The sequence below is a fragment of the Rissa tridactyla genome, chromosome 19 (genome assembly GCF_028500815.1).
Source record: "Rissa tridactyla isolate bRisTri1 chromosome 19, bRisTri1.patW.cur.20221130, whole genome shotgun sequence".
Classification (NCBI taxonomy): domain Eukaryota; kingdom Metazoa; phylum Chordata; class Aves; order Charadriiformes; family Laridae; genus Rissa; species Rissa tridactyla.
Window position 1 is genome coordinate 694,513 of NC_071484.1, and position 26,742 is coordinate 721,254.

Here is a 26,742-nt window from a genome sequence, read left to right on the forward strand (position 1 = left end):
TATCCTATTGTTGTTGAGTTTTCTAAACTCTGTGATGTATTTGAAACTACATGTGTTGCAAGAAAATAAATCTACTTTCCTAGGAGTCTGTTTTCAAAAAATTTCACATGAATAGTTAGTTAGTTACCTTTGTAACAAGATGAAAGTCAGGGTTTAAGTCTAAGATGCTTCATACTCCCACTGTTCTAATGCACTATCTAAGGCTGAGCTCTGTCTCTCTTCTCCAGGCATATTCTCCAGCACCAAATGATGAAGGCTTTTATGTAACTGACCAAGAATAAGGAGGAGGAAAGATGTCTACCCTGGGACAGCATGGCATCTTGTAAATGTAAACACCACCCTGGATTAGCACGTTAAATTCTCTAATTACATTTCTTTCTAGACTGTGATCACTGTCAATGTATTCATGCATGATGATGAACATTAGGTCTCTCTAAAAGCATGGTTTAATTCTTTGCTGTATGGGAACCTATAAAAATTTGAATTATCAGACTGCTTCCCATTCTTCAGAACTCAATACATGTGGGACTTTGGTACTCAGTACTAGTTCACAGGCATTAGCTAGCTAAATTCTGACTAGTTTTACTAACACCAACCTGAACCTCTTGATATCAGCTAAAAAAATATATGTAATGTTTTATTGTCATCATTGTTGCAATATAGCTCCTCATTAATTATTCAAAAGATAGAAAAATATGTGGGTTTGAGTTAAAGACGATAAAGAATAAAAGTGCAAAAAAAATGTATTATTGGAAAAGAAGGGAGGAGAAGCCTTCTTGCAACAAACTTTACTCATAATGATGACTCACTTTATTACCTTGACTGAGTGAAAAATAACGTGGAACTTGCTTCCCAGATTGATCTTTTGTCAAAGTCAATCACTCTGTAAAACTGTTACTTTTCAGGTAACCATAGCTCTTTCAAATATCCAAGAATTATTTACTCCTCCATCCGGTCCTTTGTAAAATGTCTTTACAATCTTCACCATCTGTATTTTCATTGTTCTTCTTCTCCCTGTTAAACCAGTTCCACAGAACATCATAAAAGACAATGCCAGACAAGGTAATAACCCTAGTGTTGTTCAGTGAAACAGTTCAGTGAAAACAGTTGCCCGATTCTTCAGAAACTTTGGTTTCTTCACTGCAAATCACAGGAGCAGATTATGTCAGTGACAACATCTGTTATTATCATCTGGGGAAGCAGAAACCTCTTTGCGTGTAGCAGTTCACAAGTCATGTAGAACCTCCAAGCGGCAACTCAGCCCATTTTGGACATCTGCACTAGTTGCACCATTCTCAGGAGGTGTTGATTGATTGCACATATTGGTTGTAGAGTAGCTTACATCTAATTACAGATTCCTGCAAACAAGACAAATCACTTTCCTAGATTACACATACAGTTCTGTAGAGGCTGACTGGAATCATAGAATCATAGAACGGTTTGGGTCAGAAGGTTACTTAAAGACTATCTAGTTCCAAGACCCCTGCCATGGGCAGGGACACCTTCCACTAGACCAGGTTGCTCAAAGCCCTGTCCAACCAGGCCTTGAACACCTCCTGGCACAGGGCATCCACAGCTTCTCTGGGCAACCTGGGCCAGGGGCTCATAACCCTCAGAGTCAAAAATTTCTTCCCATTATCTAGTCTAAACCTACCCTCTTTCAATTTAAAACTGTTATCCCCCATCTTCTCACTACAATCCCTGATAAAGAGTCTCTCCCCATCTTTCCCGTAGGTCCCCTTTAAGTACTGGAAGGGGCTATAAGGCCTCCCTGGAGTCTTCTCTTCTCCAGGCTGAACAACCATAACTCTCTCAACCTTTCTTCATAGGAGAGGTCCTCCAGCCCTCTGATCATTTGTGGCCTCCTCTGAACCCGCTCCAACAGGTCCATGTCCTTCTGGGAGGTAAGGTTTGAGATGTTCCTGAGAGGGTTCTACAACTTGTCAAGAGCACAAACTACTACCCACTGTTACTCTTTCATGTGGTCATGAATGACACTGTAAGCTGGAACCTGGGCAGAATTAAGGAAGACTATAAAGCCCTGGGGGTGCAAGTGAAAAAAATTGGTGCCCAAGTTACCTTCCCTCCATTTTACCCATTAGAGGAACGGGATCATCCACAAATGGACAGATAATACATACCAGCTCCTGGCTACGTGGCTGGTACCATTGTGAGGGTTTTGGCTTTTATGACAATGGGACATTCTTTGATGAATATGGCCTGTTAGAGAGGGATGGAATCCACCTGTCTAGAATAGGCAGGGGAATCTTTGGCAGCAGGATGGCCAACTTGGTGAGGTGGGTTTTAAATTGAAGGACTCGGGGAGTGGGGTCCCAAGATAGCAATGCTCATGCCATCACATCCAACTGGGAAATAAGCCAGGCCAACCAGAGCAGCAACAAATGGTTCTTAGCTGACTCCCAAAATGAGATTCAGAAGGCCAACCACCTCAAGGGTGTGAATGGCTGTTGTGGATCCTCTTTCACCCCTCCAGGGAAACCTATGTGCTCTACTCCCTCTCTGAAATGCCCGTACACCACTGCATGCAGCATGGGAAATAAGCAGGAAGAACGAGGGACCTGTGTACAGTTGCAGGGCCATGATCTCACTGCAATTACAGAGACACAGTGGGATAGCTCACATGACTGGAATGCTGTCATGGATGGTGTCGTGGTTTAGCCTTAGCTGGCAACAAAGCACCATGCGGCTGCCCTCTCAGTGCCCCACAGCCATGGGGGAGAATCAGAAGAAAAAGGCAAAACTCGTGGCATGAGACAAAGACAGTTTAACAGAACAGCAAAAAGAACAAGAAAACAACAACAATAACACTGAGAGAGGAATGTACAGAGGAATGTACAAACACAATTACAGTACCACCACTCACCGACCAGACCCGGGACGCCCCAGCCCGCTCCCAAGTGGCAACTTCCTGCTCCCTCCCCCGGCAGCTCAAGGCTGCAGACTGGGCATGGCTCACATGGGATGTGTGAACCTGTGTTCCTGACAGATCCTTGGGGAAATGAACCCTATGCCCACCAGAACCAGGACAGATGGCTATGTACTTTTTAGGAAAGACAGGCCAGCGGGGTGGAGTTGCACTTTAGGTGAGAAAGCTCTGCCTAGGGGTGGATGAAGAACTTGTTGAGAGGCTATGGGTAAGAATTAAGGGTCAGGATAATATGGGAGACACTGTTGTGGGTGTTTACTACAGACCCACAGATCAGGAAGAAGAAGTCAATGAGGCCTACAGACAGCTGGAAATAGCCTCATGATCACAGGCCCTGGTTCTCATGGGCGACTACAACCACCCTGATATTTGCTGGAAAGGCAACACAGCCAGGCACACACAGTCCAGGAGGTTTCTACAGACCATTGATGATAACTTTTTGAGACAGGTGGCAGAGGGACCAATGAGGAGAGGTGTGCCACTGGACCTTGTGCTAACAAACAGAGAAGGGCTAGTTGGGGATATGAAGTCTGGGGGTAGCCTTGACTGCAGTGACCATGAGATGGCAGAGTTCAGGATCCCGTGTGGAAGAAGCAGAGCAAAAAGTAGAATTACAACCCCGGACTTCAGGAGAGCTGACTTTGGCTTCTTCAAAGTCCTACTTGCAGGAATCCCATGGGCTAAAGCTCTAGAATAAAGGGGGTGCAAGAGAGCTGGTTAATATTCTAGCACCACTTCCTCCAAGCTCAGGATTGGTGCATCCCTATGAGTAAGAAATCAGGCAAATGAGGTAGGAGGCCTGCATGGATGAGTAGGGAGCTTCTGGAAAATCTCAAATGGAAGAACAAAGTTTACAGAATGTGGAAAAAGGGACCAGCCACTTGGAAGGAGTATGGGAATGTTGTCAGAGTATGCAGGGATGCAACAAGGAAGCCTAAGGCCCACCTGGAATTAAATCTGGCAAGGATTGTCAAGGACTATAAGAAGGGCTTCTTCAACTTGACGCACACGAATCCATGTGCCCTGAGAGGATGGAACCATGAGTCCTGAGGGAGCTGGCAGATGCTATTGCAAAGCCACTGTCCATCATCTTAGAAAGGTCATGGAGAACAGGCGAGGTGCCTGAGGACTGGAGGAAAGCCAATGTCACGCCAGTCTTCAAAAAGGGCAAGAAGGAGGACCCGGGAAACTCCAGGCCAGTCAGCCTCGCCTCCATCCTTGGAAAGGTGATGGAAGAGCTCATCCTGGATGTCATCTCTAACCATGTAGAGGAAGAGGTTATCGAGAGTGGTCAACATAGATTCACCAAGGGGAAATCATGCTTGACCAATGTGATAGCCTTCTACGATGGCATGACTGGCTGGGTGGATGAGGGGAGAGCAGTGGACGTTGTCTACCTGGACTTCATCAAGGCTATTGACACTGTCTCCCATAACATCCTTGTAGGTAAGCTGAGGAAGTGTGGGTTAAGTGAGTGGACAGCGAGGTGGATTGAGAACTGGCTGAATAGCAGAGCTCAGGGGGTTGTGATCAGCAGTGCAGAGTCTAGTTGGAGGGTCTTTGGGAAGGGGGACTTCTAACGTCTCTAATGTCTCTTTCCTTCTAAATATAGATTTTATCGACAGGATTATTTCCACTATCTCATTAATATGGGGTGGAAGCTTGTCCCTGGAATCTAAAAATGGTCATAACTTAGTTTGGAAGGAATTTTTGGAGGTCTTGTCCCACCCTTTTCTCCGATTAGCACACACACACACACTTTTGCCTTCTCTTTTCTAGTCAAAACACGTTTAAGAGGAAGGAAAGAGGTGGTGCTGAGATATGTCTACCCTTATATTGAGCATAAACCACATAAATCTACAATGCATAGTATATATGCAAACTGAAAGGGTAAAGTCGAATGAAGCACAACACAGCTAATAGAAATCATATATAAATTTTCATTGAATTTAGATGTTGACAGCATTCCAGTCCCCTCCTTATTGCTGTATTTTATTGAACCTCAATGCCATGAAATGGCCTGTTATGTCCACTACTTCAAATTTGATGTGTTCAGCTGGGGAGCACAAGACAAATCCTATTCTTTTTGTTTTATCGTGGTCATTTGGGATGCTTTCTCTGGCATGTTCACACATGGGTCTACTGGGTATTGTTAGCTGAAAGCATTAAGTTGTTCTGTCCAAGGAATAGAAGTAAAGCCGTTACCTATTTATTCTTAATAAATGCATTAGTGATGCTTAAAGAGAGACTCCACCTCTTTTCTTCCTCCACACTATACTTTTATGCCACCTATTTATTTGCCCATCCAGTAAGTCCTTTGCTTTGATTCCTCTGTTATAGATCACAGGGAAACCATTACACATATTCATCATTCCAATGTTATCTCAAAATCACTAGATTGGATGGACAGCCATAAGAGCCGTCGTCGTCCCAAATGAAATGAAGTAGCCATCCAACTGAGCTCTGTGCTCTCTGCAAAACAGGCTAGAAGAAATTGCTCCAAAGGTATGTACAAGATTCGATTATGGAACTTTTTTTCCTTTGGGTAATTTTTTATTTCCTGTTTTCTCTTATCTCATTTACATTCTCAAAGGTAGAAGCTTGCAGGTTTTAGTCATCTGACTACATGGTGGTACCTAACATACATTCATCACTCCCAAATCTCCCTAAAATATTCAGATACAGGCAATAGAGACCAGGCTGTAATTCATCTCTGCCTGGTCAACAGAAATACATTATATAAAAGACTCCTAGCCTGTAATTTGTCAGCTTACAATTTGTGTAGTCTGCATTTACCATAAAAAGAGGCAGAGGAAACTACATTAGATGTGGAGAATGTCTTCACATGTGATGTTTCGCTGTGTCAACACATAGAGTCCTTTCTTAAAACTGCACGTTTTTCACATACACTTTATTCTGGCAGTTATTTCTCTGTCATCATACACACTTAGCATCAAAAACATCAGTCTACCTAAACAGTTACAAGAAAGACAGAGGCAGCACAATGATAATTTATTAATTCAGATGAAAACCATTAAGGTTACCATAAAGATCATAAACCTCTATCATTTGCACTCCTGGAACTCTGCTCTTTCTTGGTATTTTACTTGCCTGCTCCACTGTCCATTCAAGCAGCATTTGTCAGGCACTGCATACTCAGCAAAAGAGATGGTAAAGCATTTTGTGGGAAATTTGTGTATGCAAACTGAATTTAAGTAATTTAGGTACTAAAAAAAAAAGTGTGAGTAACAGTAGACTGGCTGACTAAGGAAAAACTGTCCAGAAAATGATGTGGGAGTCCTAGTGGACAGTAAGTTGATCTAGAGCCAGCACTGCGCCCTTGCATTGATGAAGGCTGGCAACCCACCAGGCTGCATTACCAAAAGTGCATCTAGGAGATAAATGGAAATTGTTTGCCTCTAATTAGCAGTAGTGGGGCCAGAAACAGGAAAGCAATATTTGGTTTGCCGTTATGCTGCCCAATACAAGATTAATGTGGAGGAAAGTCTCTTTTCTCTCAGAAGAGACTATCACAGAGTTTGAGTGCAGGAAGATGAGTATATGAGAAAGAGACAGTGAGAACTGAATCTGTTTTGACTAGAAAAGGGAAGACAAAAGTGTGTGTGTGTGTGTGTGGTCAGTTCTGGGTATCTAGCATCACTTTTGAACTCTTTAAGGGAGGTTATAGACAAGATGAAGTCACACTTTTCTCAGAGGTGCACCATGCAAGATGAAGAGGCAATCTGATAACATTGCAGCATGAGAAATCCTAAATAGATAGGAGAAAAAGAAATGCCTTTTGGCATTGTTAAGACTGGACCAGGAACCCACAGAGATTGTGGGATCTCCATCCTTTGGCATGGTCACAAATTTAGTAGGCAAGACCCTAAGTAATATGACATAATTTTGAATTTAGCCCTAATTGGAGCAAAGGGCAGGACAAGACCTCTAAAAGTTCCTTCCAAACTAAGTTATGACAGTTTTTAGAGTCGAGGTACAAGCTTCTACCCCATATTAATGAGATAGTGGAAATAATCCTGTCGATAAAATCTATGTTTAGAAGGAAAGAGACACTAGAGACATTACAAGTCCCCCCTCCCAGAGTTCAACTAATGATATCTACTAGGACTAAGAAAACATTTGCATTGAAATACATTTTTCTGTTTCATTATAAAGACCCTATTGCCAAGCTGAAGTCACAGATGCCTGCCAAGCTGCTGTTTAACCAGAGCTCTGTGGTGACTGAATTCATACTTCTGGGTTTTCCTGTGGTCTGGGAACTGGATGTCCTCTTCTTCATTGTGTTTCTCATAATCTATGTACTGACAGTCTCTGGGAATGTGACCATCATCTCAATCACACTGACTGACTGTCGACTCCACAGCCCCATGTATTTCTTCCTTTGCAATCTCTCTTTACTGGATATCATGATGGCAACAGCCATTGTTCCAAAAATGATGAAAGATTTTATCTCTTTGGAAAAGACTGTCTCTGTGGCTGGATGCATCTCACAATGCTACTTCTACTTCTTTTTTGGCACTACCGAGTCATTCTCTTGGCTGTCATGTCACTTGATCGCTATGTGGCCATCTGCATCCCACTCAGATACTTCACCATCATGAGCATCCAGACGTCCTTCCAACTAGGATTGGCTTCTTGGGCTGGGGGCTTCTTCTCTGTCCTCTCTCCCATGATCATTATCTCCTGGCTCGCCTTCTGTGGGCCAAATGTTATTGATCACTTTTTTTGTGACTTTGAGCCTTTGATCAACATCTCTTGTGCAGATACCCATCTCCTCGAGCTGGTGAAGTTTGTATTGTCCACTGTGGTGCTCCTATGCTCTCTGCTATTTACCATCCTCTCATATCTGTACATCATCATCACTATTCTCCATATCCCCTCATCTTCAGGCTGGAAAAAGGCTTTCTCCACCTCTGCTTCCCATATCACTGTGGCTTCCATATTCTATGGCAGTGCCATCTTCATGCATATAGTGCCAAACAAAGAGCTTTCCTTCAGCCTCAAGAAGGCAGTCACCCTGCAGACAGCTGTTTTCACTCACTTGCTTAATCCTTTCATCTACACTTTGAGGAAACAGCAGGTCAGGGATGCTCTGAGGGACACTACCTCCCACATCCTAAGGGGTTCAAATGCTTTCAGAGTGAACTGTAAATTGAGTAGACAATAAGGGCATTCTCAAGATCTCCACATTCCTGACTTTCTACATAAACTGCAGCTCATCTTAGACAGGTTCTTTAAGTTTGCAAAAGCAGCAGCATTCCTGTGTGTATGATTTTTCTCCCCATGTTCCATTCTTATACAAAATTCCTTCCAGTGAATAAAAAAATGTCTAAACTTGGAAATTGTGCATGTTGCACACAGGATACTTTGTAGATGCCAAAGACACAATAAAAAAATTTATCTGTTCAATTAAAATAGTTTAGTAGTATAAATGATGCTACTATTAAACAATATATTAATGTAAGAGTCCTAGAAGACTTCTTTTACCTAGAACCAACTAAGTGGTAAAGTTTACGGTTATTAAAATTCCCAATCCAGTCTTCAGTAACTCTTCTTTCAGTGAGAAGCTTATTATACCAGCCGCTTTCAACGTCCACGGATAAACAATGGTATGTTCTTTTAAAAGACGAAAGCACACAACAGACTATTTGCACATGGAGTGCTAGATGATGTTCAAAGTGGTGTAAAAGTATCACAGAACTGAAAATATTATTCAAGTGCAATCTGATGAGACAGACAGGCAGAAACGTGCAGACAGTGACCCAACACCACCTTGTCCCCATACTGAGACTTCTAATAGCAGCTCCTCTTTTCAAGTGCCAAAAAGAGCAGGCAACAAAGCTGACTTTCATATACTATACATCATTGCTGGGATGAAGAAACATCTTCACCAGGGGCTAGCTGGCTACACAGATCAACAGTTTAGAAATCAGGCATTTCTCAATGTCTATAAACTGTTCTCAAGGCATGTGACAGTTAATTATTCTGGGTTATAGACAGGCTGGCCATATCTGCTTAAAATTCCAGGAGAGTAGATGAGTCCTTACAAGAAACAGAGAGAAGCAGGAGAGATGAAGAACAAGAAAAAAGATAAATAACTATGCGTAAAGAAGCATTCAAACGAGACAGAAACAAGCCAAGCCATAAAGACACAAGGAATGGCTCTATTCACTCAATATATGTGAGTCACCATAATTTCCAGAATTAAGAGATTTGGTTTCAGTTAAAACTCTGAATCTTGTAGGTCCAACTTAAAAAGACATATATATATAAATAAAATGTCAGCTTTACTGACTACCTCTAAACTAATCATGTTCCTTCTCCGATACAAATTTTATGACAATGAATACACAAAATAAGAAATACAGGGGTTAATATTTTATTTTTGCCTAATGATCGCAGAGGAGGGCATCTCAAATATTGCTGCAATAAGGAGAGGACTGGAAAGAAATCAAGACAAATAACTGATTGAACTGCTCACCAAGAGCTAAAATGTATCATACTTGGAGAGGTGAGTGGAAAGCAGACCCGTACTGCTTGAGGGAATTTAACAGGAACCAGGGCTGGCTATCCAAAATAATATGTATTTCTTGAGAACAACACATATGGCCACTGTAGGCCACGACACAATGTAAGCACAACAAACGTGGAAGTGTGTGTTCTGCTTATCTTGTCATGGCCAGGGCCCTTCCTCCTTATTTTTGGCCCAGGGACTGTACTTTTCCAGATGTTCTTCTGCAGCCCAGATGCCACTAACTTTTTCTAGCCATTAACCAATGGTGGTAACTCGCTATTACTCAGACTTCCCTGCAGGAACACAGAGCTCCTGAACTACCTGAGTTTCTTGACAGCTGTGTTGGTTTTTCCTCCTGGATACACTCACCACCTCTTTTGTATCTTACATTAACATCATCATATGTGTAACATATTCAGCTTCAGGAAAGGCAAAATGCCTTCTGCACCTGCACCTCTCAGCTCACTGTGATCCCTGTCTCCTGTGATAGCTGCCTCTTCACGTGACCTAAACCCACGCACAGCAGAAGAGCACCTCAGCAAAGCAGTCTCTGTTTACATCACTGGGTTTTGTATCCTGTTCAACCATTTCATCTACAGCACTATGGACAGGCTCAGAATACCCAGGTGTTGCTAGATGAAACAGAGGGAAAATGGCTGCTTAAAGAAGCATTTGACCCAGAGTTGAACCTTATACAGGAAAGTGAAAAATTCAGACATTAAAATCTTTCTTATATGTTCAGTCTTAAATTACCATGTTAAAGCCTTTTCCTCCTCCTTTCTCCCAAGTCTCCCCCTTTTCATGAATTGCTCTGATAAGAAGATTGTCTGTTTCCTTATCAAGTGCTCCAACACCAACCCCCTTCAACGACTGGAGAGATGATAGAAGTGAGAGAACACCAGCAGGAGGTACCTCCATCACTTGTGCAATCTGTGCCCCCACTGACATCACATGCACAGACACCAGCCATGTGCTCCCTCCTGCCCTATCAGCTACTCAGGCTCCGGTGACCTCACAAGAACTGACCCAAGCCATGTCTTTTAGTTTTTGGATTATTTTCTTTGTTTTTTCTGTAGTATCATCTGCAAACTGTAGTTTTCAAAGAAAATATTTACTAGCAGCTTGGCTCCTGTTCATCACCTTTTGTTATGACAAGATTGTAATAATAAAGTTTGTTGAAAATAAATTTACTGGTGATCCAAATACACAAAGTCCAGAAGTGGTGGTGATCCAAAAACAAAGTTGTTATTGTAACTGAAAACTACACACAAGTGCTGACACTTGTCATCTGCAATAAGAAGTTATATTCAAAGAAAAATAAGAGATACCAGAGACACTAAGCATGACCAAGTCCATTGATTAGGAAATGCAAAGACAATAAACAGGCTCTGTAGCAGAAAGTTGTATGTTACCAGCTCAAAGGGACTGGTCTCTTGTTGGGGCAAACATAAATCTGCCTTCTAACGCAACTGTATTTAAAGAATCAGATAGATAGAAAATCACAAAAAAAACCCATTAAAAAATCATACAAACGACACACTATGCCAACTTGTGCATATGTTACAGCACAGTGATTACACACTGCTGTGATCATCCCTGAAACTCCTTAGAGGTGTGTTAGCAGCAGACATTGGACCTCAAACTTGCATGGCCCAAGTGCTGTTCCTTGTTTTCTGTGTTACCATGTAACAAAGTTCTTGTTCACAATTCAGTTTCTTTTTTTAATCTATTAACCAACCCTCCCTGGGGAAAAAACATACCAGACATAAAGGAACATTAGGCAATTTGCATGAAACATACAGGGCTGGTTGGCTGCACTTGGCGGTACTTGGACAAATCTGTAAAGAAGAATCCAATAAACCAAGCTGGCCACGTATAGTTAGTTTCTTCATTAGACCCTAGACAAGGAACAAGTAATGAAGTTAGACATTAACAAAATAGAGAAGGCAGGGCACTTCCTTTGCAGGGTCTCTTGCCAGGGAGTGAAACTGAGCAAGCTTAACATAACAGTTTTGATAATAATGTTAATTTGATCTTTTAATGTTGGAGAGTATGCTCTTTTTCTAAAATATGAGGATCTCAACACCTCAAAGAACTCTGGGAACAGACAGACATTCAAAAATGCAAAAATGCCAGGTCCTGCACTTGGGGCACAACAACCCCATGCAGAGCTACAAGCTTGGGGAAGAGTGACTGGAGAGCTGCCCGGTGGAAAAGGACCTGGGGGTGTTGGTCAACAGCCGGCTGAATATGAGCCAGCAGTGTGCCCAGGTGGACAAGAAGGCCAACAGCATCCTGGCCTGTATCAGAAACAGTGTCATCAGCAGGACTAGAGAAGCGATTGTCCTGCTGTACTCAGCACTGGCGAGGCCTCACCTTGAACACTGTGTCCAGTTTTGGGCCCCTCACTAGAAGAAAGACCTTGAGATGCTGGAGCGAGTCCAGAGGAGGGCAATGAAGCTGGTGAGGGGTCTGGAAAACAAGTCTTATGAGGAGCAGCTGAGGGAGCTGGCGGTGTTCAGCCTGGAGAAAAGGAGGCTGAGGGGAGACCCTATCCCTCTACAACTACCTGAAAGGAGGGTGTAGCGAGGTGCAGGTCAGTCACCTTTCCCAAGTAACAAGTTTCCAAGGGCAAGAGGAAATGGTCTCAAGTTGCACCAGGGGAGATTTAAATTGGATATTAGGAAAAATTTCTTCACCAAAAGGGTTGTCAAGCATTTGATCCAGCGTTGAGTCACCATCTTTAGAGGCATTTAAAAGACGTGTAGACATGCTGCTGAGGGACATGGTTTAGTGGTGGACTTGGTAATGTTAACAGTTGGACTTGATGATCTTAATGGTGTTTTCCAACCTAAAAGATTCTGTGGTTCTATGCCTCTGCTTTATCTTCATCCCTGTTAGTCAGGTGACCATCTTCAACAAGTATCAGCCCAATGTTTTCTTTAGACTTCCTTTTGCTATTGATGTACTTAAAAAAGCCCTTCTCATTACCAGATACAACACTGGCCCGTTTAAATTCTAATTGAGCTTTGGCCTTTCATGTCTTCTCCCTGAATATACAAATCATAGCTCTGTAATCTTCCTGCGAAGCCTGACCTTGCTTCCAGAGGTCGTACAACTTCTTTTTCCTCTTGAGCTCCACAAGGAGTTCCTAGTTCAGCCATTACCTGTGATGGTAATTGGGAAGTGATCTCCCTGTCTTTATCTTAATCCATGAGCTTTTTCTTCTTATTTTCTCCCCCATCCTGTTATGAAGGGGCCTGTGAGAGCTGCTTGGTGGGCGTCTGGCAGCCAGACAAGGTTAACCTACCACAGGTGTACATGTCAAGATTCTGGTAACAAGGGGCCTGCAAGTGTGGTCTCTGTGAGACGAGACAAAGGCCTGCTCTGTACCTGACACAGCCACTTCCAGCTGGCTCCAAAATGGACCCACCACCGGCCAAAGCTGAACTCATGAGTGAAGCTGGTGGCACCTCTGGGAAAACGTCTTTAAGAAAGGGCAGAAACTGACAGCTAGAGTGAGGAGGAGGGAACAAAAAGAGTAAGAAACAACAGAAGGAACAGCAAGATCAGAGGAGGAGGAGGAAATACCCCATGGTGGAGCAGATATCCAACTGCAGCCTGTGGAGAACCCCCGTTAGAGCAGAGGAAAAGTGCCAGAGGAAAGGAGTAGCAGAAGGCAAACACTATGTATTGACCATAACCCTCCCACGCACCCTGTGCTGCTTGGGGCAGCAGTGGAGGAGCCTGGAATAAATGAATAAAATTGAGCATTGGAAAGGGGGAAGTGAAGGTGTTGATTTATTATCTGACTTTGTTTGTCACAAACTAAAACCACTTTAATTGGCAATCAATTATTTAATTTTCCCCAAAGAGGTGACTGGTGACAGCCAACATGGCTTCATTAAGGGCAAAACATGCCTGACAAATTTGGTGGCCTTCTACAATGGTGTTACAGTGTTTGTAGATAAAGGAAGAGCAGCCAGCATCATCTGCCTGGAATTGTGCAAAGCATTTGACACTGTCCTGCACAACATCCTTGTCTCTAAATTGGAGGGACGTGGATTTGACATATGGACCATTCAGTGGATACGGAGTTGGCTGGACAATCACACTGAAAGAACTGTGGTCAACAGCCCGATGTCCAAGTGGCGACAAGTGACGCATGGCATTCCTGAGGGGTCGGTACTAGGACTGGTGCTGTTTAACATCTTTTTCGGAGACATGGACAGTGGGATTGAGTGCATCCTCAGCAACTTTGCCAATGACACCAACCTGTGTGGAGCAGTCGATACGCTGGAGGGAAGGGATGCCATCCAGAGGGACCTGGACAGGCTTGAGAAGTGGGCCTTTATGAACCTCATGAAGTTCAATCAGGCCAAGTGCAAGGTCCTGCACTTGGGTCAGGGCAATCCCAAGCACAAATACAGGCTGAGCAGAGAATGGATTGAGAGCAGCCCTGAGGAGAAGAACTTGGGGGTGCTGGTGGACGAGAAGCTCAACATGAGCCAGCAATGTGTGCTCACATCCCAGAAAGCCAACTGCACCCTGGCCTGCATCAAAAGAAGCATGGCCACCAGGTCAAGGGAGAGGAGTCTGCCCCTCTACTCCATTCTTATGAGACCCCACCTGGAGTACTGCGTCCAGCTCTGGGACCCCCAACAAAAGAAGGACATGGACCTGTTGGAGCGAGATCAGAGGAGGCCACAAAGACTATCAGACAGCTGGAGCACCTCTCCTATGAAGAAAGGCTGAGAGATTTGGGATTTTTGGTCTGGAGAAGAAAAGGCTTCCAGGACACCTTATTGCTGCCTTCCGTACCTAAAGGGGACCTACAGGAAAGCTGGGGAGGGACTCTTTTATGAGGGAGTGCAGAGATAGGATGAGGGGTAATGATTTTAAACTAGAAGAGGGTAGATTTAGACTAGATATTAGTAAGATGAAACCCTGGAACAGGCTGCCCAGAGAAGCTGTGGATGCCCCATCCCTAGAGGTGCTCAAGGCCAGCTTGGATGGGGCTTTGAGCAACCTGGTCTAGTGGGAAGTGTCCATGTCCATAGCAAGGGGGTTGGAACTAGATGATCTTTAAGGTCTCCTCCAATTCTAACCATTCCATGATTCTATGAAACACAATCTGGTTTGCTCCCCACAGCAATTGGTAAACCATCTCTTTGTCTTTATCTCAACCTGTAAGATTTCTTGTTTCTGTTTTTCCTGTTTTCTGCCTCTGCTCTGTCCCACTATGGGGTGGAAGGAGTGAGTGAACAGCTGGATGGGAATTCGGTTAGCCAACACTAACCCACCACAGCAAGGAGAAAAAATACACAGGCAAAGCTGAGTCTAGGTCTTGATTAGAAGATCCTTTCTGTGTTGGCATATTTTGCTTGCTAACAGAAGAAGGAACTACATAATACGTAGAAAGCATAGACCATTTGAAATCAGCATCTTTAATTCACAGTTCCACAATGCTGACGTTGCATCTGGGAAACCATTCAGTGACTTCGATGGGCTACTCCAGCATTCAAATTTTCTAGCATTGGGGAGCTAGAAAAAGCCTTCAGCATGCTCTCCTTTAAGGCTTGTTTGACTTGATTGTTCCTGAGTGAGTAGATGTAAGGGTTAAGCATCTGAGTCACCACAGAGAAGAAGAAAGAAAGAACTTTGTCAGAGTGCTGCCCACCTCGCTGTGCTGGGCGGATATACCTGTAAATAGATGTGCTGTAAAATATCATCACCACCATGAGGTGTGCTGAGCAAGTGGAAAATGCCTTCTTCCTACCTGTGGAAGATGGTATATGCAAGATGGTGATACCAATGCAGCCATAAGAAACAGCAGTTACTATTAAGGTACCAGGTATGATGATAATTAGTATGATAAGCATCAGTCCTTCAATGAACCCTGTGTCTGTGCAGGACAGTTGCAACAACATGGAAGTATCACAGTAAAAGTGGTTCATGACATTGGGACCACAGAACGGCAACTGGACAATCATAATGGTGGGAGGAAACATCAAGAGAAAACTCACTGCCCAGCAAGCCAGGACCAGATGGAGACAGAATCTGTTGTTCATAATTGTTGTGTAATGCAAAGGGTGGCAAATGGCAACATACCGATCAAAGGACATTGTTGCCACATGGAAAAATGTGCAGGTACCCAAGTAAAAGAAAAGCAGCATCTGAAGGAAACAACCAGGCAGGGAAATCATCTTCCTCTCTGTCAGAAGGCTGTAGAGGGTGCTGGGAATGAATGTGGAGGTGAAAGTGATTTCCAAAAAGGCAAAATTTCTGAGGAAATAGTACATCGGGGTCTGAAGGAAATGATTCACAAGAGTGATGCTGATGACAGTAACGTTTCCAAGCAGGATCAAGAAGTAGGCAATCACAAGAAACAGAAAGACGAGGATCTCCAAATGGCGGTTGTTGGTCAGACCCAAGAGGACAAATTCCACTGCTGTCGTGTGGTTCATTGAGGCTTCACTGTTAACAGAAAAAGAAAAAAGGCCCATTTTGAGACGGAGCACAAGTCAGTTTGACTTTGCTAACATTAAAGGGCAATGACTAACTGCCCAAAGATCTTCTAGTTTAAATGAATTCAAAGGCACTACTGCAGAAGAATGCAATCAAACTGTAAACTGACAGTAAAGCAGATTAAACTAGTTGATGGATGCCTTAGTATTGCAAACAAGAAACTTACTGCCATTAAAATGAGATAAAAAGAAAAAGACAGAGAGGGAGGGACTTTACAGAGAAAAGGCCAGACAGAAAGATAGCAATGCTACAAAGAGAAGGATGGCTAGTCACCACTGCAAGAAGGCAAAATACACAAAGAAATGGATGGAAGATACACTAAGCAAGAGTATAAGAGGGAGAAAGAGGAAAAGTATGGGAAAATATTCTGTTTACTTTTCATTTATCCTCAGCTCTACAGCTCCGATGGATCAACTCTGATGCTGACGGTCATTTGTTCTTCAGAGCACCTATCTCCAAGTAACCCTTCACCTTACAACATCCTACCCCAAACTCAGACGTGTACATTGTCCACTGCACTGTGTCTACTGTGCTACTGTACTATACTACTACAATAGTCACCACTGTGGTATCTTTGCCAATCACATTCTTCTCTTGCAGGCTTGCAAGGTCTCATCTATGGGGTTTCAACTGCATTCTCCCTCTTTTTTATTCCCAGACACCAGACCTCCTTGCCGTAGAAAGAGACAGACGTCTCGTTTTGCACTCAGATCTCCCAGGTTTTAGCTATTGTGTCTGGATCTTTGAATATGGTTTTAGACTCATTTCAGACTCATTTCAGATATTTCTGAATGATTGAAATAAACACCAAGAAAGTGAGTTTCCAGGGAAAGCAAGCACTAGATATGGGCTAGGATGCCACAACTCTTCTTATCACACTATTCCCATGAAATCTTTCCCCTTTAGTGCCCTTTTTCAGCAAAACATGGGGTTTTATTAGCATCATCTCATGTTTTTTTTTTATCAAAACCCACCAAAACAAAACAACCGCCCTCTCACAAAACATATAAAATACAAAACATATTTTTAATATCACAGATAGACAGATACTATCTGGAAACTGAGAGTGGTCCCTTAAAACAAGAAACTCCCTCAGTAACCACTAAAAGCTTTTACTTCAGTTTGAAGGCTGAAAGTTCAGTTTTCTAAACCATTCTCCCTTTAATCTTTTCCTGTCTCCAAAAACTCACACCCATACTCTAAGAAATGGTCCAAATAGTTACCAGTATATCCACAACAATCTAGGATGCTTCAAAAAGGATTCCAAGTCTGATGTTTCTCTTTCATTTAGTTTCACATTTGATTTTTTGCAAATGTATTTCCTCTCTTTTCAGGTCCTTTTTATAATAGTGGTAGCATTTGCATTCTTGCACTTCCTTACTGAGTCAAACCTCAGGGACCAATTAGGTATTGAAATCTGACAAACACCTTCTGGGAAAACATTTGTGAAAATGTGAACAGTAAGAATATAATCAAACCACACAGAAAAAGAGATTGGAAAAGACCTCTGGAGGTCCAGTCCCTTGCTAAAAGCAAGGCTAACTTCAAAGCTGGACAAGGTTGTTCGTGACGTTTTCCAGGCAAGTGTGGATATCTCCAAGGATGGGGATCTCACCACTTCCCTGCACACCTCCTTGTGCTTCACCATTTTCATTGTGAAGAGTTATTTCCACGTGTCCAGTGGAGATTACTTAAGTCATGATCCACACCTCTTGCCCCTTTGCTGTGCACTTCTGAGAGGTCGGTCTCTGACTTCTCTATAAACCCCCTTCAGACAGTGGACAGTACAGCTCCTCTCAACTTTTTCTTCGCCCTCTGCTTCTTTTTATGTGTCACGTGCCCCAGTTCTCTGATCAACTTGCTTGTCCTCTATTGACTCACATAATTTTGATAACATCTTTGGGTTTTTTTAATGGCGGGGGGGATCTATACTGTACGCAGTTCTCCAGATGCAGTCCCACAAATGCCAAACAACGAGAAATTAGCACCTGTCCTGAAAGGCTGGCTACACTCCTGTGAACCTAGCTTGGTATGCAGTGGGCCTTCACTGTCATAGAGGCACACTGCTGATGTGTTCAGCATGTCATCCACCAGAACCCCACAGGTCTGTCTGCAGAGCTGCTCCACAGCCAGTCAGCTTTCAGTCTACACCTGTGGATGCGATTACCCCATCCCACATGCAGGACAACTACACTCCCACTCCATGTCACTTAGTATATGAACTAAGTAGTAGCTAGCTCCCTGGATACTGTGGTTACCACCAGGAACTAAGTTCAAAGCACCAACATCAGACAGGAACTAGATTATTAAGCCACCCTTTGTCACCATCTGTCTTTCTTTTCTAGCAGTTTTAGAATCATAGAATGGTTTCGGTTGGAAGGGAATTTAAAGATCATCTAGTTCCACCCCCACTGCCATGGGCAGGGACACCTTCCACTAGACCAGGTTGTTCAAAGCCCTGTGCAACCAGGCCCTGAACACCTCCCGGGACGGGGCATCCACAGCTTCTCTGGGCAATCTGGGCCAGTGCCTCATCACTCTGAGAGTCAAAAATTTCTTCCTATTATCTTGTGTAAACCTACCCTCTTTCAGTTTAAAACCATTATCCCCTGTCCTCTCACTACGATCCCTGATAAAGAGCCTCTCTCCATCTTTCCTGTAGGCCCCCTTTAGGTACTTGAAGGGGCTACAAGGTCTCCCCAGAATCTTCTCCAGGCTGAACAACCCCAACTCTCTCAGCCTTTCTTCATAGGAGAGGTGCTCCAGCCCTCTGATCATCTTCGTGGCCCTCCGTTGGACTCACTCCAACAGGTCCATGTCCTTCTTATGTTGGGGGCCCCAGAGCTGGATGCAGTACTCCAGGTGGGGTCTCACCAGAGCAGAGCAGAGGGACAGAATCACCTCCCTTGCCCTGCTGGCCACGCTTCTTATGATGCACCCCAGGATACAGTTGGCTTTCTGGGTTGTGAGCACACATTACCGGGTCATGTTGAGCTTATCATCAACTAACACTGCGTCCAGCTGTGTTGTTGTTGTTGTTGTTGTTACTACTACTAATAATAATCTCTATTATTATCATTATGGACCTTTGGAACTTGGAGGTCCACCACTTGATAATTCACCTCTCCATTCCATAGCTCACCAGTATTTTATGTGCACCCTAGCTCTGATGTAGCAAGTGTTGTCTCCTCCCTAAAACATAGTTCTTCAGGTCCATGAAGAGAACACCAAATGCAGGCATTCTCTGATGAAAGAGGTGATTTCCAGTCTTTCCTCGCACATCAGCATGGCAAGCTCCCATGGGTCCTAGCAATCCCGAGCACCACCAAAAATGATGGAGTGCCCCAGGACTGCAGCCACTGCCCACACCTAAGACATGTTGTCATAGAGCTGTGTGGGTTTCGTAAGGTGAAGAGGAAACCCTGCAGTTTCTGATGGTTCTCTGTAGATGTGAATATGCAGAGGACCTTTGGAAAAGCAGCAGTTGCTAGCATTTGTGTTGGAGAAATACTAGAAGTAAAGGGTACCATTAACCACTGCAAATAGTTAGTAAGTTGTGGCCCTGGGGAAAGAACAGGAAGATACCATAAATTACCCAAAATAAGGGAATACCAAAGTAAGCTCAAGGGGAACAGAACTGTTAATCGCTATTTCCATCTGCAACAAAGGCCAAGGAAGAATGCACTTGGACTATGAGTGAACTATCCTAATTAACACATTAAAAACCCCACCCTCTGGTAGGGAGACCCCCCCTACTAACAAAAGCCTCCTCCTTACGGAGCATGTGTAGTAAAAAGAGAGGATGGTCTGACTTTAAGTAGAGACAAAACACAGCAAGAACCAACACGAATGAGGATGATTAAGCATAACTGTAGGAGATTTAGGAGATTAAGATTGTAATAAATAGAATCGTGTTTGTTAATCAAATCAGGCTTTCTTAAAGGCTGGTGAAAACTTACACTGTTTCGACTCTTCACATACTTGAATCGCAGGCATCCAGCGTGTTATCTGGTGCACTTTGATACCTCAAGGCCTAAATCACAGGCATCCGGTGTGCTGTCTGGGGCACTTTGATACCTCAAGGCCTAAATCACAGGCATCTGGTGTGTTTTAACACTTCAAAGGGAAGAGCTAAGTTGTGAGATAAGCTGAAAAGAGTCTCCCCAAGGACACTGATAAAGATGAGGAGCCTTCAGCCTCACGACCATCAGGAGGCGGGACAAGACCGACCCCCTAGCAACACGTCGCTCAGACACAGAATATACCAGGATTGACACATATACGGGAACCAGAAGAGTATATAATCAACTACTTTCGGGAAGTGGGTGTGCGCCGTTGGTGGAGCAAAGACTCCCCGGCCGCCCAGCGCTGTTTTGCTTGTTGCCGCTTGCTTAATAAACTAATTTGATTAATTGGACTGGTTCCTGTCAATTATTGGGCCTCAATCTATAACAAAGATTAATCCTAAATCCTAAATTAGATTAAGCATAACTGTAGGAAAGTAATGATAACTGTTGCTTAACTGTTGCTCACAATGTGTAAATGCTTTACCGTGTGCTAACTGGGTTGTGCTAGCTTTGTGGATGAACCACCTAGCACCCATCTCTGTGCAGAAATGAAATAAACAAGCATCTCGCCTCTGTGTGTATAGCAGCTTCTTGCACACTGGGTTAAAGGAATCCAGCTTTGGGACAATATTTTGGGGAAGAAACAAGGGACATGGCTGTAGATCCCATTCCCACACGTGCCTGTGCTCCTGTGCTGGACAGGAGAGGGGACACAGGCAAATGATTATTCACAGAGATGCCACAAAAATGGGCAATGACCAAGGGAAAAAGGTCCCAGTCCCCTTACGGGCACTGCAGTGAAACCCTGGGGCAATATGCATGCTCCGGTCCCAATTCCCTCCATGACCAGTGAGACTAACACATCAGAATACCAGAAGACAGGTAACCTCGCAGACTGTGTCCTAGCGAAATCATGCTGTTAATCCCATCTCCCAGACACAGAAACTGAGCTCAGAAACGTAAAAGGTGTCTTCTACAGGACGAGGCTCCTTCAGGAGGCACTGGAGGCAGGATCAGAGGCACCTGTAAGCATCAGCCCTACCACTTACAGACACGGACTTCAAAGGGGAAACACCCAGCACAAGCAGAAACCCAAGAAGGGAATGTGAACACACTACTGCTGCTGCCCAACCCCCGGATGGGTGCATTCCCTGCCCCAAAACCACGTCTTGTTTCTTGGGGGTAGTTCTATCCCTACCCCAAGCGCAGGTAAGGAGAAGACATTCATGGGGAGCAAGCTCATGAGTTAGAAGGGACAAGGTCTCCAAAAATTCAGGCTGCAGGACTGATGCCATGATGTGGTTTAAGGGACACAAAAATATCACTTCTGTCCGAGGGAAGGGACAGGAAAACGCCTTCATTTCAGAGCCTGTTCGGGAGTATCAGCTGTCTGTTATAGATTGAGGCCCAATAATTGACAGGAACCAGTCCAATTAATCAAATTAGTTTATTAAGCAAGCGGCAACAAGCAAAACAGCGCTGGGCGGCCGGGGAGTCTTTGCTTCACCAGCCTTTAAGAAAGCCTGATTTGATTAACAAACATGATTCTATTTATTACACTGTCCACAGCCAGAGCGCCCCTCGGCTGGGCCAGGCGGGAAGGCTGGAATGGTTTAAACCGAAGGAAGACTTGGGCAGAAAAGTTCTCCTTTTGGTCTCTCTCCACACGCACACACCCAAAACCTAACAGAAGCGCAGCCATTTTGCTCTCACTTCAGACTCACCGTCGTAAGAGTTTTTAACCAAAAGCAAAGAAAACAACGGTTTGCCTTTCCCCAGCTCCGAGAAGGGGCCCACAAAAGGCAGAACACAGTCAGTCTGTAAACACCCACCTACCCTGAGCCTCCCCCCTCCCTCTCAGCGGAGGCCACCTCAGGCCAGAGCATCTCCCAGCAGGATCCTCCAGTCCCAGGAGTGCTGGTTTTCCCGAAACAAGCCCTTTTCGGGCAGGCCTGCGCAGGGCCACACGCACCCGGGGGCTAGGAGCTACTGAGAGGCGGCTGCTAACCCGCCTAGAACGGCCGTCGCTTGGCTCTCACTGGCTCCTGAAAGCAGCCCCTCTCTAATCAGCCTAGCAACAAGCCGTCGCTTGGCTCTCATTGGCTTTTGAAAGCAGCCCCTCTCTAATCCGCCTAGCAACAAGCCGTCGCTTGGCTCTCATTGGCTCTTGAAAGCAGCCCCTCTCTAATCCGCCTAGCAACAAGCCGTCGCTTGGCTCTCACTGGCTCTTGAAAGCAGCCCCTCTCTAATCTGCCTAGCAACAAGCCGTCGCTTGGCTCTCATTGGCTCTTGAAAGCAGCCCCTCTCTAATCCGCCTAGCAACAGCCGTCGCTTGGCTCTCACTGGCTCTTGAAAGCAGCCCCTCGCTAACCTGCCTAGCAACAGCCGTCGCTTGGCTCTCATTGTCTCTTGGAAATCTTGGGGGGTCTCAGACTCGACAAAGCCTTCAGCGCATGCGCCAGCAGAGAACGCGGTCCCGCCTCTCCCCCTCCGCGAGACGCCGCAAGCGCATGCGTACAGGGGCCGGCGGCGCCTCCCAGTTCCGCCTTGTCGCGCGCAGGAGGCGCGCGCCGGCGCAGCTCCCACTGACCCCGCGGCGAGCTGGGCGCGCGCCTGCGCGGGCCCGCCGTGCCCCGGAAGCCGTTGCCCGGGCTGGTTCCGGCCACCTCAGCCTGGCCGGCGGGACCATGTCGGGCGCGGCGGGCTCCGGCACGGGGGCGGCGGGCTCGGTGGGCTCGGTGGTGCGGCGCTTCCTGGCGGAGTACGGCAGCGGCACGCCGAGCCGCCTCAAGGTGCTGGACGCCTACCTGCTCTACGTGCTGCTCACCGGGGCTCTCCAGTTCGGCTACTGCCTCGGCGTCGGCACCTTCCCCTTCAACTCCTTCCTCAGCGGCTTCATCTCCGCCGTCGGCAGCTTCATCCTGGGCGGTCAGTGCCCCGCCGTGCCCACCCCGGCCCCCCGCGGGTCTCCCTGGCCTCCCCTTCGCAACCGCCCACTCTCCGTAGGCAAAGCCTGAGCCCCGCTCCCCCACCCCCATCCCCCTCCAGCGACCGTGGGACCGCAGCAGCGCCCGGAGGCCCCACGGGAAAGTTGCCCTAGAAATAGCCAGATCTCCTGTAGTAATCGCAGGATTCCCTTTGCAGCCACAGGCGTTCTCCAGCATCCCGAGGGAGTCACCCACAGCAGCTCTCAAACCTACCCCGGCAGCCAGGGCGTCCCCGCAGCAACCTTCAACACCCCCCGCCTTCTCCCGTAACACCCGCTTCTGCTCCCAGAAACTCCCAGGCTCCTGCCCCACAGCAGGGTGCTCCACAGCAGCTGTGGGCCTGCAGGGGTCCTGTCCCTGTGCAGGACAGAGCTCCTCATCAGCCCCAGGGTGCCCTTGTTTCTCCCTGACAGCAAGGAGCCCTGCTTTTTACCATCTTGTATTGGTGTCTTTCTTTAGCAACCATCCCAAACTCTAGCAACTACTGCTTCAGGGTGTTGCTCTCCTATAATACCCCCCAAACACACCTTGTTCCTGTGCAGCCCTCCCCAACACACCCAGTAGAGGACATAGAAATATTCCCATTTCTCTGCGAGTCCCATCCTGTTATAAGCCTGTTCCCGCCAGGCCTCGCTTGGCCATCCCTGATAGTGTAGTGCAATGGGGGAGCTGATTGTATAAAAGCCCTGTGCAAGTCCCTTGACAGCGTCCTGCTTGTCTTACAACAAAGACAGTTACCTTTTCTTGTGGTACCCTGCTGGAACCGTGACCCAGACTGGGGTGGGCGGCCCCGGGTAGACTGTGCTTCCCACCATGACTTTCTTTTGTGATCCCTGATCTCTCATTCTTTCTGTGCCATGCAGTTTGCCTCCGGATCCAGATCAACCCCCAAAACAAAGGCGAGTTCCAAGGCATTTCACCAGAGCGGGCATTTGCCGATTTCCTCTTTGCCAACACCATCCTCCATCTTGTGGTCATCAATTTTGTTGGCTGAGCTTCTAGAAGAGACTGTGAGGTACTGATCCCTGGAGTCACTAAGGGGAGACCACAGCTCACACGGCTTCAGTACTTTTTAGAGTTGGGAGGGAACTTGAAAGATAGTGAATCCAGGAGTCCTAACTCCCATCTTCGTCTTGGACAAGTACAGTTAAGCTGTTGTCTTCTAGGTTGATACAAGGTTAAGATTTACAGCTGTCTGGTTTTGTGCCTGTGCTTTTGGTTTATATTGTTTAAAAGGCAGTTTAATGAGGAGCGTTACAGAAACCTACCCGCATTTCTCTCTTATGAGAGAAATACCCCATTCTTTGCAAGAGGGGTTTTGGGAGCTGGAACTCCTGGGCTCTGTTTGTGAGGGTTGTCCTATCTGGAGGCTATGGTGTGGCTGGTGTCCAAGCGTTGAGTTTCTCAGCAGGTGAGAGGAGGGAGTTTGGGACAGGGAGAGTTTGGTGCTGGAAAGTGGAGGACATGCCCTGTTATTATTGTCGCAAGGGGCCACAAGATCAATGGAGCTTGTGAGGTATTTCCTCTTCCTTTGCAGAAACGTCATTCACGTTGCCTTTTCTCCTTCCAGGTCTTGAACCACTCTTGAGCTCTGATGCCACAGCCTGGCACTGGGAAGTGCTGTTCCCCAGCAGACCCTTACCCACTTCCTTGATGGAGGAAGCAGCGCTCAAGATTCTTCCCCACAGACTGTCCTATGGAGGGGTCTGCTGTCCCACAGAGGCATCTGCTGCCTCATTACAGTTACTGTAATCCTTTCTGACAATAAAACCCTTTCTAATACTGCAGTCTTTTCCCTGTTGGTGGCAAATACAGAGGTTCTTCTGACACCCAAGCTCCCTCTCAGGCACTCTGTCCCTGTTTTTACCCTCCTCCCTCCCTTTCTGCCCAGCAGGCGTTTTTTCTCTGCCCCAGTTTCACAGGGAAGCAGGAAACAAGTGATCATGGAAACGCAATTGTCATCCACCCTTTTCATGTCCTTGTTTCCTGCCCCTTTATCTTATGGAAAGTATATTGTCGACGTGCCCCCAGGCTTCAAAGCTGTGGAAAAATTTGGGTTAGGCTGTGGTTAGTGGTCATGAACGGAAGAAAGCAGAGGGGCTCCTCCAGCACATCCCCAGGTGTACTGATCCCCCCCCACAGGCCCTCCCGTATCCCTCAAAGGCACGTGGGGCACAGCTGGATGTCCCAGCTGGACTTACAGGCCCACTAAGGCCTGGTAGCGACACAGCCACCTTAGCACAGTGTTGGCTTTTCTTCAGCCTGACGTGCGGATAAACCCAAGGGTGTTGGAAGGGGCTGCCAAGCTGTGTCAGTGCCTCAGACAGAACTGCGCTTGAGCTTGAGTCCATGGAGAAGGTCACCCCTCAGACTTAACCTCATCGAAAATCTTTCCCCCTCTAAAGTGTTGTGAAATGCTTAAACTCAATGGCTTTGTCCCGTGGCTGTTGCCTCCTCAATCCCAAGGTATCTCCTGCATTGAGGCGAAATGTTTCTTTGTCCTGATGGAAAATTAGAGCCCTGTGGTGATCAGATTGTGGAGACAGGATGAGATGTGAACCCCAGCTAGCCCCTCCACACCTTTGGCTGCAGAATGTACCTGCGTTACCTTCATGCGTGAGGCTCAGCCCATGTACTGGTCCTGCTTCAGGCTCTGCTTTGCTCTGCAGCTGAAACACTGGGTGGGTAAAACGTGAGTTGAGGCGATGTGACAGAAACACTTGTCTACCGGCACGAAGGAGATAAAACATGGGGTCTGATGGCTTCTGTCTCTCAGCATTGGATTATGGCTCCTGTTTACCATCTTTTTCCTTAACAGCATTTCCAGCTGTGCTGCAGCCATTGAGCCCATAAAAGTGTGAAACCTGGGGCTCCAAAGTCCCTTGCCTCTCTGAAGACTGAGGTATGTGGGAGCGGGGTCTTCACTGCCTCTGGGTTTGTTCACGATGGCACCAACTTTGTACAGCTGAGGAGCCGGCGGGGGACTCCACAGCGGCCGGATCGTGAATGAGGCACCGAGCTCTTCCTCCCCGTAAGAAGGGCCCTCTCAGAGCCATGCCCGTGGCAGACAGGGCCGCCATGTTCACGGGGGCAGGAAGAGCTCAGGGTCTCCCCCTTGCCGCTGCAGCTGCTGCCGTTTGCAAGCTGCGGGTGCCCCCTGGTGGGTCCGTGTCGCTCGGTCTCCCCCCCCGGTTCGGCTTCGGAGAGCGCTCCGGGCTGGGACCCTCCTGTGGCCACTTCCAGGAACTGCACGGGAGCCGGTGGGAAAAAGAAAAGCTGTGGGGTTTCTGCCTTTTGTTGTCTTTTAGTTGTTTGGGGTTTGTTGTGGTTTTTTTTGTTTCTTGATTTTTACCAGCTTGAAATGGCTCTAGTTGCCATAAACTCAGCGTTAGGCTTCAGGTCCTGTTAGAGCTACTCCCGCACCTGAATAAGCTTCAACAAGTCTGTAGGCGTCTCCAAGCTCTGCTCCTTACAAAGACCATGCCTGGGTTCACGATGTGGAAGAGGGCAGGAGGAGAGGCTGTTTCGTGTACAGGGCCATGTTTAATGAGAGAGGACAAATGTCGAGCAGGGTATTTTCCCCAACAAAATCCCTAGAAAAGATGCAAGTTCATCTCCTACCCATAGGTAGGTATTAGGGGGCAGGAGCTGGCATAAAGGAGAGGGTGCTAGAGATGG

General features: G+C 46.1%; 3 protein-coding genes across 3 annotated transcripts; 2 read left to right on the forward strand and 1 right to left on the reverse strand.

Annotated features, from left to right (window-relative positions):
* The first annotated feature begins 7,149 nt into the window (after nucleotides 1–7,149).
* LOC128919451 (olfactory receptor 6M1-like) lies at nucleotides 7,150–8,135 on the forward strand. The gene is given in 2 exon segments (XM_054224777.1): nucleotides 7,150–7,492; nucleotides 7,495–8,135. Coding segments are annotated over 2 exon segments (984 nt in total).
* Nucleotides 8,136–14,974: 6,839 nt separating this feature from the next.
* On the reverse strand, nucleotides 14,975–17,297 carry LOC128919452 (olfactory receptor 49-like). The gene is made up of 2 exons (XM_054224778.1): nucleotides 17,234–17,297; nucleotides 14,975–15,959 (listed from the first exon to the last, which is right to left on the reverse strand). Exon 2 carries the CDS (start codon nucleotides 15,947–15,949, stop codon nucleotides 14,975–14,977), a length of 975 nt encoding a protein of 324 aa, XP_054080753.1. The 5' UTR covers nucleotides 15,950–15,959; nucleotides 17,234–17,297.
* Nucleotides 17,298–22,703: 5,406 nt separating this feature from the next.
* On the forward strand, nucleotides 22,704–24,851 carry DAD1 (defender against cell death 1). Its single transcript, XM_054224707.1, has 3 exons — nucleotides 22,704–23,005; nucleotides 23,928–24,079; nucleotides 24,635–24,851. The coding sequence occupies exons 1-2, from the start codon at nucleotides 22,765–22,767 to the stop codon at nucleotides 24,056–24,058; spliced, it is 372 nt and encodes a 123-aa protein (XP_054080682.1). The 5' UTR covers nucleotides 22,704–22,764; the 3' UTR covers nucleotides 24,059–24,079; nucleotides 24,635–24,851.
* Nucleotides 24,852–26,742: the final 1,891 nt, after the last annotated feature.

Coding starts and splice junctions, on each gene's coding strand:
- LOC128919452 (XM_054224778.1), bottom strand. CDS start 15,949: ATGAACCACACGACAGCAGTGGAATTTGTCCTCTTGGGTCTGACCAAC.
- DAD1 (XM_054224707.1), top strand. CDS start 22,765: ATGTCGGGCGCGGCGGGCTCCGGCACGGGGGCGGCGGGCTCGGTGGGC. Junction 23,006..23,927: donor CGGCAGCTTCATCCTGGGCG/GTCAGTGCCCCG, acceptor TGTGCCATGCAG/TTTGCCTCCGGATCCAGATC.